This window comes from Lemur catta, chromosome 15 (assembly GCF_020740605.2).
Source record: "Lemur catta isolate mLemCat1 chromosome 15, mLemCat1.pri, whole genome shotgun sequence".
Lineage (NCBI taxonomy): Eukaryota > Metazoa > Chordata > Mammalia > Primates > Lemuridae > Lemur > Lemur catta.
In genome coordinates this window covers 56,699,366-56,710,931 of record NC_059142.1, presented here as the reverse complement: position 1 = coordinate 56,710,931, position 11,566 = coordinate 56,699,366, and the positions used below count along the sequence as shown (strand labels likewise).

General features: G+C 63.0%; 1 protein-coding gene across 1 annotated transcript; it reads left to right on the top strand.

Annotated features, from left to right (window-relative positions):
• The first annotated feature begins 226 nt into the window (after positions 1-226).
• NOTUM (notum, palmitoleoyl-protein carboxylesterase) lies at positions 227-6,853 on the top strand. Its single transcript, XM_045569739.1, has 11 exons — positions 227-828; positions 1,808-1,860; positions 1,936-2,031; positions 2,493-2,553; positions 2,843-2,901; positions 3,259-3,361; positions 4,229-4,420; positions 4,552-4,652; positions 5,257-5,404; positions 5,919-5,966; positions 6,187-6,853. Exons 1-11 carry the CDS (start codon positions 497-499, stop codon positions 6,491-6,493), a joined length of 1,500 nt encoding a protein of 499 aa, XP_045425695.1. The 5' UTR covers positions 227-496; the 3' UTR covers positions 6,494-6,853.
• Positions 6,854-11,566: the final 4,713 nt, after the last annotated feature.

Below are 11,566 nucleotides of genomic sequence, written 5' to 3'. Positions count from 1 at the left end.
GCCCGGCCGGGAGCGCCTCCGGCGGCCGCGGCAGGGTAGTCCAGGCCCCTCCGTCAGCCTTGCGGTTTGGGAAGAAAAGGCGATGGCTCCGCCAAGAAAAGAGCGAGCGCGGCCCCCTCCCCCCTCCGCCAAGCCCGGGCGGCGGCGGCGGCGGCACATCTAACGCGCGGGCACCCGGGCCGCCGCGGCCCCCGCGAACTACGCCCAGGCTCGGCCCCCGCCGCTCATTGGCGCGGGCCAGAGCCAGCGCACCCAGACCCTGCGCTGCCCTGGGCCGGCCGGGTGCGGAGCCCCAGCTGCGGAGGCCGACGGCACCCGGCCCCGAGAGCCTCGACGCCTGACCGCCGCGCCTTCTCCGCCAGGCCCGGCGGGAGGCAGCGGGGCGAGCGAGCAGGAGCAGCCAGCGGCCCGGGCGCCCCCGGCCCAGCGCCCCCACTGCCGCTGCCTCAAGGCCACCCGCTCTCCGCAGGTGGCCGCAGACCCGCGCGGCGCGGCCATGGGCCGAAGGGTACGCGTGCTGCTACTGCTGGGCCTGCTGCACTGGGCCGGGGGCGGCGAGGGCAGGAAGACCTGGCGGCGCCGCGGCCAGCAGCCGCCCCCGCCGCCGCCCCTGCAGAGGGCCGAGGCGGCGCCGGCGGCCGGACAGCCGGTGGAGAGCTTCCCGCTGGACTTCACGGCCGTGGAGGGCAACATGGACAGCTTCATGGCGCAGGTCAAAAGCCTGGCGCAGTCCCTGTACCCCTGCTCTGCGCAGCAGCTCAACGAGGACCTGCGCCTGCACCTCCTGCTCAACACGTCGGTGACCTGCAACGATGGCAGCCCGGCTGGGTAAGGCCTGCGCCAGCCAGGACCCCCACCCGAGGACCCCGGCGCGCTCCGGAGCCCGCCTCGTCGCCGGTGGCGCGCGCACCCTCCGCCTCCCCGCCCCCGCCCGAGCGCAGCCTCCGCGCTGGTCCCTCCCCCTGGCCGGCAGTCCAGGCCGTATCCCCCGGGAAGAGCTCCCGTCGGGCGCCCGGTGGCGCTGGCCCTGGGGAGGGCCCGGATCGATGACTCGCCTCCCGGGCAGCGGGCAGCGCTCAAGGCCTGGTTCCCCGCCAGATCGGGCGCTGACCCCTCAGCCCCTTTGCTCGCGCCCTTCGGTCCCTGGGGGGGCAGATGGCAGTCCGAGGACACTGGCCCTGGCTCCAGCAGCAAGAGGCGACACAAGGGGCGGGGAGAGTCCTACTGCCCCCTCACCCCACGCCTCTCCACTCGGGCGCCAGGGATCCGGCGCCAGCGGGGGGCGAGGAAGCGGCGCAGGTTGGACGCGGACGCGGCTGCGCACCCCTGCCCGGAGTAGATAAGGGGAGACGAGGCCGAGGGTCGGGGAGGGACGGGGACGCCGCGCGCTCGGTGCACCGACGACAGCCCGAGGAAGGCGACGTCAGTCGGGCTGGCTGCAGGTTGCGACAGCACCGCGGCGCCCGCGTCCCGGCCCCGCCCGCGCACCCCGCTCCAGCGCGGCGCCGCTCCCCGCGAGGGCCACTGCGCCCGGCAGCGGCACCGAGGTCGCAGCGGGTCCCGCGCCGGGCGGGCCGTGGGGATTTTCCACGCGCCGCACAGCCCCTCGCGGCCTTCCCCGCCCACGAGCGCCCCCTCCCGGACCCGCCGCCGGCCGTGCGCTCCGCGAGGGTCTGGTCGCTGGCGCCCCCGTGCGGCCGCCGCGCGCCCGGCGACAGGTGGAGCGACCCCTCTCCAGCCCCGCGGGGCCGCGTGCCGCCGGGTCCCGCCGCCCTGCTGACCGCCCGCCGCACGTCCTTCCCCGCAGCTACTACCTGAAGGAGTCCAAGGGCAGTCGGCGGTGGCTGCTGTTCCTGGAAGGTGCGTGCCGGGGAGGCGGGGAGTGGGCGGGGGTCCCTGGGCACGCGGGCACTGAGCGGGCAGCTGTGCCCACAGGCGGCTGGTACTGCTTCAACCGGGAGAACTGCGACTCCAGATACGACACCATGCGGCGCCTCATGAGCTCAAAAGACTGGCCGCGCACTCGCACAGGTCAGCAGCTGGGCCTGCCGCCTAGGGGGACCGCGCGGGCCGCGGGGGGTCACAGGAGGTCCCTGCCTGGAGCCTGTGCGTCTTCCCTGCGAGCTCTCTGAGTTTCCTAACACGGGCAGCTCTCACTCTCACCTTTTGGTTTCCATCGCCCGAGCAACTGCGATGTGCTTGCCAGGGCTGTACCTGCCACGGCCCTCGCCCTTCCGAGCAGCTGGTGGAGGGCAGGGTGCCAAGGGTGGCATCCAGCGCACAGCGTGGCCAGGCGTCATGGCCGTGGAGGCTTTCTGGGGTAGCCAAACCGTTCATCCCCGCTTTCCCGGCAACCTGGGTTCAGGCGGGCAGCACCTCTAGCTCTCTTGCTGAGGCCAAGTAGGACCCCCACCTCCCACACAGTTTTCTATAGTCCCCAAACCCTGCACGGCCCCTCCCACCAGAAAGACCCACCGCCCCTGTGTCCCCAGGCACTGGGATCCTGTCCTCACAGCCAGAGGAGAACCCCCACTGGTGGAATGCGAACATGGTGTAAGAAGGGAATGGGGGCCTTCCTGGGGTGGTTCTTCCTGGAGGAGGGGGGGGTCCTTCCTGCAAAAGAGTCCTTCCTTGGGGGTCCTGTCCTGGGGGTAGTTCTTCCTGGGGTGGTCCTGCCCTGGGAGTGGTCCCTCCTGGGTGGTCCTGCCCTGGGGGTGCTCCTTTCCAAGGGGGTCCTGTTCTGGGGGTAGTCCTTCCTGGGGGATCCCCTCTGAGGGGTTCCTTCCTGGGGGCCCCTGGGCAGCAGAGGGCCGTGGCAGGCTCACACTGTCCTGTGTTGCAGTTTCATCCCCTACTGCTCCAGTGATGTTTGGAGTGGGGCTTCATCCAAGTCTGAAAAGAGTGAGTCCCCCACCTTCCCCTGACGTGATGGGGTGGGCACCTGGGCTTCTGGGGAGAAGCAACCTCCAGCCATTTGCGTCCCAGGGTACCTGCCCCAAGCAGCGCTGCCTGCTTGTCCATGACTGGCCTGGCCCCTGTGGGGTCCTTACTCCTGTGTGTTCCCCGGGGAGGGGCCTCAGCATGGCCTTGTGCACCTGAGCCACCTCCCTTCAGTCCACGCAGTCCCTGGCCCATCTCCAGGAAGAGCCCCCTCTCCTGGCCCCCAGCTGGAGCCATACCCCTCTGCCAACCAACCTGGGGGAGGAGACCTTTCTCTCTGCCCGGGCCCCCACCTGAAGCCCCCTCCTCCCCTCACAGACGAGTATGCCTTCATGGGCTCCCTCATCATCCAGGAGGTGGTGCGTGAGCTCCTGGGCAGAGGGCTGAGTGGGGCCAAGGTGCTGCTGCTGGCCGGGAGCAGGTGGGCAGGGCAGGGTGGGGTGGGGGCGTGGGGCTGGGGCAGACCCTGGACAAGGCTGGAGTGGGAGCATGTATGGGAGGGAGGGGGTGAGCCTGTGCAGACTCCGGGGCCCAGTCCTCTGGCCTTACAGAGCCCTGGTGGCTAGGCCTTGGCGGGTGGTCAGGAGGGGCAGAGGCCGGAGCCAGGGGAACCAGCGTGGGCAGGGAGATCCGAGGTCTGGCTTCAGAGTGCCCCGTGACTGGGAGCTGGCCAGAGAATGCTTCTGCACCCCGGGCTGTTGGCGTAGGGGAAGGCTGGGCTGCAGCGACCCAGGTAGCTGGCCAGGGGTCAGCAGCTGATAACACCCAGTAGCTGGGGATTACCCCTGCCGGTCACCGTGTCCCAGCAGGTATGCAGGGGACCCAGGGCACTTGTGGAATGGATGAGGAGCCCCAGGGCCAAGTAGGTTATCTTTATTTTCTGATGAGGAAGCTGAAGCAAACTGACAGCTACAGAGGAAAGAGGAAGGGAAGGCTCAGCGTTGGGAGGGGTGGCTCCAGGTGGGGCCTGGGCAGAAAGAAAGTCCCAGGTTGGCTGGCAGAGGGGACCCCTGCTCCTCCCGACTCCAGACACAGCGGGGACTTGCAGAGTCCCCATGGCTCCATGACCTGCCAACCTCTGCTCTGGGCCAGTGTCGAGTTCCGCCGGCCCTTCTCTGCCTCCCGGACCGGGAAGCGCCCGGGGTCTTGTCTGCAGTTCAGAGTGTTTGGCGGAGGTGGGGGGTGGTCCTTGCCTCTCCTGGGCGAGGGCCGGGGCTGAGCAGGCTCTGGGGGGAGAGGTGGGTGCCTCCCCCCAGTCACCTGGCCTCACGCCCCACCCTCCCTGCAGTGCCGGGGGCACCGGGGTGCTGCTGAACGTGGACCGCGTGGCCGAGCAGCTGGAGGGGCTGGGCTACACGGCCATCCAGGTGCGCGGCCTGGCTGACTCCGGCTGGTTCCTGGACAACAAGCAGTATCGCCGCACGGACTGCATCGACACCATCACCTGCGCGCCCACGGAGGCCATCCGCCGAGGCATCAGGTACCCCGGGAGATCGCCCACCCCCGAGGCCAGGACGCTCCCTGGACAAAGACCCCGGGGCGGAGGCGTCTGTGGTAGAGGAGCTCCGGGAGGGCCCGCCACGGCCTAAGCTGCCTGCACTGTGGCCCCAGGTACTGGAACGGGGTGGTCCCGGAGCGCTGTCGGCGCCAGTTCCAGGAGGGCGAGGAGTGGAACTGCTTTTTTGGCTACAAAGTCTACCCGACTCTGCGCTGTGAGTGGGCAGCGGGGGCGGGGCGTGCAGGGGCAGCGTGGGCTGTCCACACTTCCCGCGCCTCTCTCCTGTGCATCCAGTGTGGAGCCCAGCCTGGCAGAGGCCGGCCCCGGACCTCTGTCCTGGCCCAGGGAGCCAGATCTGCACCAGGGTGACCAGTTGCTGCTGCTTGCCTGGGACTTTCCTGTCTTCAGCACTGAAACCCCCGGTCCCAGGCAAGCCAGGACGCTGGTGACCCTGTCTACACCGGTGGTTAGGGGTGTGCTTCAGAGGTGAATCCATGGTGGTCCCTGTCTGCTGTGGGGCTTTGGTCCAGTCCCTCCCCAGCCCCACACTCGGAGGAGTTGTGAGGTCACATATGAGGGGACATGTCACCAAACTGGTCAAGGTGGGGTCCGCGAGAGCCAGGCTAAGGTGGTGGGGTTAACCGGGGTCCCTCCCCAAGGAAGTGGGTTGTAGAGGAGGCACACCCTGAGGGGGCAGGAGGCTGACACCCGTGGGGAGAGCCTGTCCTGGGGCTGGCCGGGACCTGGGGGGGCCGAGCTCTGGGGTGGGGGGTGGAGCGTGAGGAGGCCGAGCTGAGCCATGCCCCTCCCCTGCCCAGGCCCGGTGTTCGTGGTGCAGTGGCTGTTTGACGAGGCCCAGCTGACTGTGGACAACGTGCACCTCACGGGGCAGCCAGTGCAGGAGGGCCAGTGGCTGTACATTCAGAACCTGGGCCGCGAGCTCCGCAACACTCTCAGAGACGTGCCGTGAGTGTGGGTCCCGGGACCCCTGCTCCAGGTAGCTCACTCAGCCCCTCCAAATCCACAGTAAACCACTTGCCTTAAAAATAGAGGTCTCGGCCAGGTGTGGTGGCTCACGCCTAAAATCCCAGCACTCTGGGAGGCTGAGGCAGGAGGATCGCTTGGGCCCAGGAGTTTGAGGCTGCAGTGAGCTGTGATCATACCACTGCACTCTAGCCTGGGCAACGGAGCAAGACTGTCTCAAAAAAAATAAATAAATAGAAGTCTCAAAAATGGCAGAATATTTGTCTGCCGGTCGCTGGTGGGCCCTGCCTGGCAGAGGTGGACCCTGAGCAGGGATTTGGAGGTGTGAAGGGCTGAGGGTGGCAGGGAGTGTCCCAGCTTGTGGGGCAAGGACTGGGCCAGTGGCAGCGGGGCTGGTGGCCACAGCAACAGGAGGGGGGAGGCCAGGCTGCGGACAGCTCCCAGGGAGTGGGCAGGGGGCTGAGGGGCTCACGGGGCGCTGTCTCCACCTCCTCAGGGCCAGCTTCGCCCCCGCTTGCCTCTCCCACGAGATCATCACCCGGAGGTCAGTGTCCCGGGCCCTGGGGGAGCTGGAGGTGGCGGCGTTAGCTCCAAAGGCCCCCAGAGCCCCCACCCCTCACTTGCCTCCTGCGAGCCTCCTCCCGCCATGGGTAAAGGGTTTCCCTCCAGGACTGCCAAGGCCACCGCGGTGCCGACAGCCGCGGGGCCCCTCTGTGGTAGCCATGCCACGCCCCACGTGACCTCACCTGGGTTTCCATCCACAGCCACTGGACCGACGTTCAGGTGAAGGGGACCTCGCTGCCCCGAGCGCTGCACTGCTGGGACAGGAGCCTCCAAGACGGCTACAAGGCCAGCAAAGCCCCCCTGAAGGGCTGCCCTGTCCACCTGGTGGACAGCTGCCCCTGGCCCCACTGCAACCCCTCGTGCCCCACCATCCGGGACCAGCTCACGGGGCAGGAGATGAATGTGGCCCAGTTCCTCATGCACATGGGCTTTGATGTGCGGACGGTGGCCCAGCAGCAGGGCCTGGAGCCCAGCAAGCTGCTGGGGATGCTGAGCAGCGGAAACTAGGGGGGCCGCCTGGAGGAGGAGCCACGGCCCGGTGCCACGTCAGTCTCCCTGCCTCCGACCTGCCCAGCCAAGCCACTGGCCCAGCGTTCCCTGCCCCTCTAGCCCTGCCTTCAGGAGGCCAGAGCCGGGGGTCTGCTGTCAGCCCCAGCTGTGACCTGGGGACCCTTCCCAGCCCCACCCGCCTCCCTGAGCATCCAGCGGTGGGGGGGCCGGAGTGAAGCACTGAATTCCTCAACCCCCAGCCCACACTGCCCCCCAGCCCCACCTATCAGCCCTTTTGTACTATTTTATAAAATGACTTTTTTATTACTTTAAATTTTTTAAAAATGAAAATAAGTAAGAATTATATGATGAATGATATTGTTTTGTAACATATTTTTTTTACATAATGAAAAAAAAACAAAAGAACCTCACCCTGCGGGCGTGTTCATTTGTGGGCGAGGATATGCAGGCACTTTGCTTGTCCCCGCCCCTGCCCCACCCAGGGCAGCAGGGAGACGTGGGGTGGGGGGTCCTCTCCCGAATGCACATGCTCAGGGCCCACCCACCTCGGCCCGTCCCAGCCCCTTCCTGGGGCTGCCTCTGCCCCTCCTTTCAGCAGGTGCCCGCTTCAAGGAACCGCTTCTTATTTTGTTACTAGGATGAGATTCACCTAACATACAACTAGCGCATTCCACATGGAACAGCGCAGCGGCATTTAGCACATTCAACCTAGTTGAATCTAGTTTCAAAACGCTTTTATCTTCTCAGAGACACTCTTCCTACCCAGCTAACAGTTTCTTAAAAGTTTGCATCTTATTTATTTTGACTAGGTCATTCATGCACATGGTTCACAATTAAAAAGATACAGAAAGTAGGAGGGTGAGAATGCCCCTTCTGAGCCCAGCTCCAAGCCACCTGGTTCCACTTCCAAGAGCAGGGTTACCTTAGGGACATTTCCAGGCTCTTGTTCTGTGGCCCAGGCCGGAGAGCAGTGGTGTGATCACAGCTCACTGCAGCCGCAAGCTCCTGGGCTCAGGCGATCCTCCTGCCTCAGCCTCCTGCATAGCTGGGACTACAGGCACCATCACACCTGGCTCATTTTTTGACTTTTTATAGAGACGGAATCTCGCTTTGTTGCCCTGTTGGGTCTCAAGCTCCCGGCTGCAAGGGAGCCTCCCCTGCAGCCTCCCACAGTGCTGGGATGACAGACACGAGCCCACTGTGCCCAGCTGAGCTCTGCAGTTTTGATACCAACCTTGTGCCAATGCTGACCTTGGGCACTGTTGAGGGTCAAGCTTCCTGAGCCGAATTCTACACCAACTGTCACATTGGTCCCCCACTGGCCTGTGTGGTGGGTTTTATGATAAACTCCAGTTTACAGGCAAAGAAACAGGTTCAGAGAAACAATGTGACCGTAAGGGCCACAGGGGACTTGTACCAGGTCAGCCTTCGACCACAGGCATCAGAGAGCCTGCAGCCCCAGTCCGGGAGTGGGGAGAGTCGTGGAGACCCTGTGCCTCGCCTCCAACACAGGGTGTGTCCTGGGTTCTAATTCTCGGTGCCAGCGAGTCAGGGCGGCCTGGGCCTGAGAAGGTCCGAGCATGACCCGAGGGTGCTGGTGCCGTCTGGGCAGGTGCAGCTCTCAGGCCTTGCCGGAGCACCCCGGCCTCATCCTGCGTCCGGAGATTTGTGGGAGTGGCAGAGTGGAGGGTGTGTGGAAAGGGACCCAAAGGCAGTTGCCGGGCTCACTGAACACAATACCTGTGGGTTAGGCCCAAAGGGATTTCAGCGATGAATAGACCCTTTCTCCCCACGTTTGTGGAAATGAAGGAAAGAGGGCAGGTCCCCTGGGCCCAGGGGGTGGGTTGTGGCTCACTGTGCGGCAGGATCAGTGGCAAAATGGGCCCCGGGACACCACGAGGACAGTGGGTGCCTGCTGGGCACCAGCCCCGAGACCAGCAGTGCCTCGGGACACCCTGGTGTGGCACGTGGGGCTCTCCTCGCTGACTTCCCTGCTCCATGTCACCGGTGGTTTCCGTAGGAGCAGAAATGTTCAGGACACCCACTTAAAACCCGTGCCTGTCCCCTTCTAAACGCGGCAGCCAGGGCATAGCCTGTGCTGTCCAGGAGCCTGAAGTATGGAACTTGAGCTCAGTGTCAACGATGATTCCAAATCTAAACTCTACTTAAAAAATAGACCTGAAACACTGGGCAAGATCTCCCATGGCCGCTGCTGTCACTCCTCCCGGCCCCCAACTCAGGATGAAACGGGCATCACAGCCGGGACCCCTGGCCCCGTGCAGCCCCTACGGGAAGCAGCATGTGTCACCCCTGGACTCTGGCCACGCAGGCCCGACACCCCTCCCCTGCCCTGCCCGAGCCACTCATTCCCACCTCCGGGCCCACAGCCAAGTCATCACCTCCCCAGGGTGGCCTTCACTGGTCCCCCAGAAAAGGCGCCCCGCTTCCTCTCTCGTCCCTTCTTCCTTCCTCCAGACAGCGTCCTTCGACCCTTGCTGACTGGCGTGTGGTCTGGTTTTCGTCTCCCCTGTTCACAGCCTTTCTCAGGGCTGGGGACGGGGACAGGTGTCCACAGCTGCTGGAGAAGAATTTGCTCAGTGGAGAAAAACTTTAGAAAGAACGAAAAGAATAACACACGGCCAGATCTGTTACCGCGACGGGCAGCGGAAGAGAGAGAAAACACAGACGTTTTTGTAAAACTCAGTCTATGAGTAAAGTCTAGCTTTAGTGACCTTTGTAGGTCATTGTAGAAAAATCCTTTTAATGCATTTTGAAGATTGGTGCTTGTTTATAAAAATATTTGTTAGAGTTTGCAAAAGTAAACCCAGTAACAATAAGCACACCTGCCGCCCCGACCTGCTCTCTAACCCTATTGCCCGTGAGAGGGGCCAGGGTGCCTGGGAGACGTGGCTGGTTCTGGAGCCGGGTCCGCGTCTGACACAGGAACAAACTAGAGTGTTTTCCCTACTCTGACACCCTCGACACTGAACACCCAGCACAGAAGACTTCACCTCTGGTCACAGACGTGTGTGGGGACTGCCTTGAGACCAGGCGGTTCTGCAGCAGACAGAGGCGGGTCCCCGGCACCACTCGGTTCCGACACACTCTGGAGATGGCGTCAGGCCCCCACAGGACTGACCCCACTTCACGTGCCAGTGGCGAGCACAGTCCTCAGTATCTGCGAGGGGTCCCAGGCCCCCCAAGATACCAACATCCATGATGCTCAAGTCCTGGTATTAAAATGGCATTGATTTGCATGTAACTGTGCACATTCTCCCGGGCACTTGATTGATTGATTGATTGATTGACTTACTCTTATTTATTTTTTTTTGAGACAGACTCTCACTCTATCACCCTGGCTGGAGTGCCATGGCGTCTTCATAGCTCACAGCAACCTCAAACTCCTGGGCTCAAGCCATCCTCCTGCCTCAGCCTCCTGAGTAGCTGGGACCACAGGCGCACCCACCAAGTCCAGCTAATTTTTTCTGCTTTTTTTTTTAGTAGAGACGGGGTCTCGCTCTTGCTCAGGCTGGTCTGGAACTGCTGGCCCCAAGTGATCCTCCCTGAGTGCTGGTTACAGGGGTGAGCCACCGCTCCCGGCCTTTCCCAGATACTTTAAATTATCTCTAGATTAGTTATAATACCTAACACAATGTAAATGCTATGTAAATAATTGTTACACTATTGTTTTCTAAATTTGTGTTTTTTTATTTTTTTATTGTTATTTTTGGGTTCTTTTTCAAATGTTTGCCATTCATGGTGGTTGAATCCCAGGACGTGGAGCCCGGTGGTGGGGAGGACTCACTGTAGCAGGCCAACACCCAGCTTCCGACCCACCCGCTATGAGCTGAGGTTCCGGTGACCCCTCCTGGGGCTTGACTAGCCTGCTGGGGTGGCTTGTAGACCTCAGGGGAGGACGTCACTCACGTTCACCCCGTTTATTACAAAGGCAATCACCAGGGTACAGGTGACACCCAGGCGGCTGAGACGTCGGGGCAGGACATGGGGAGCAGAGTGTCCACCCGCTCGCTGGGCAGCAGCACCTCCGGGAGCCCCGTGTGGTCACAGCCTGGGGTCTCGCCACACCTCGTCCTTTTGGACTGTTATGGGGCTTCATTTCATGGGCGTGGTCGACTGCATCACCGGCCACTGGTGACCCAGCCCCGCCGCCCTCCCCGGGGTTGGCTCCCCTGGCAACCAGCCTCATGCTGAGCTGTCCAGGGGCACCAAGAGTCACCTCATTAGAACCAAAGACTCTCCAGACACCGAGGAAATTCCAAGGGATCTGGGGGCTCCAGGTCAGATGCTCCTGTCACTCAGGAAGTTACAAAGGCCTTGGGAGCTCTGTGCTGGGAGCTGGGACCGAAGACCAGATATCAGAACAAATATCCCAGTGGCCCCCACACCAGCTTCAGGAGCTCTGTCAGGAACAGGCCAGAGTCCAAACAGTCTTTTGTCATATGTCACAATATCGCAGTTGGGAAGAATACATGCTGAACCTGGACCACCTTGTAGTGCCAGAAAGGGAATGCTAATACACACACACACACACACACACACACACACACACACGCACGCGCACACACGTGCACACTGCATTGAGGGGAGCGTGTGACAGCAGCCCAGGCACTGACTGAAGGACCTCCCTGCAGCTTTGGATCATAACCCAGAGTATAAAATAAATATTCATGAGGTCGTCTGCTGTAAATGGGTAAACACAGGGGGAGAAGAGACAAGTCTCTTCTGCAGAAGCATTCAGCGTGATTTACGCAGATACTCTGCCCTCAGTGTGGCTGCACAAGGCGACTTCCTTCCAGAGAGCGCAGGGTGGACAGTGGGCTTGGCCACAGAGAACGTGACAAACACACCTCGGCCAGGCGGCCCTGGAGCACGTCACGGCCACACGCGTGCTGAGAGCAGGTGCCCTCGGAGGACGCTTCACCCGGGTGGTGTCCCCCCCCAAGCACATCGCCCCAGTCCAACCGCGAGGAAGACGTCAGACACCCCCCATGGCGGGACAGGCACAGAGCGCCCGAGCAGCGCTCCCCGCTGCCAAGGCCATCACAGACG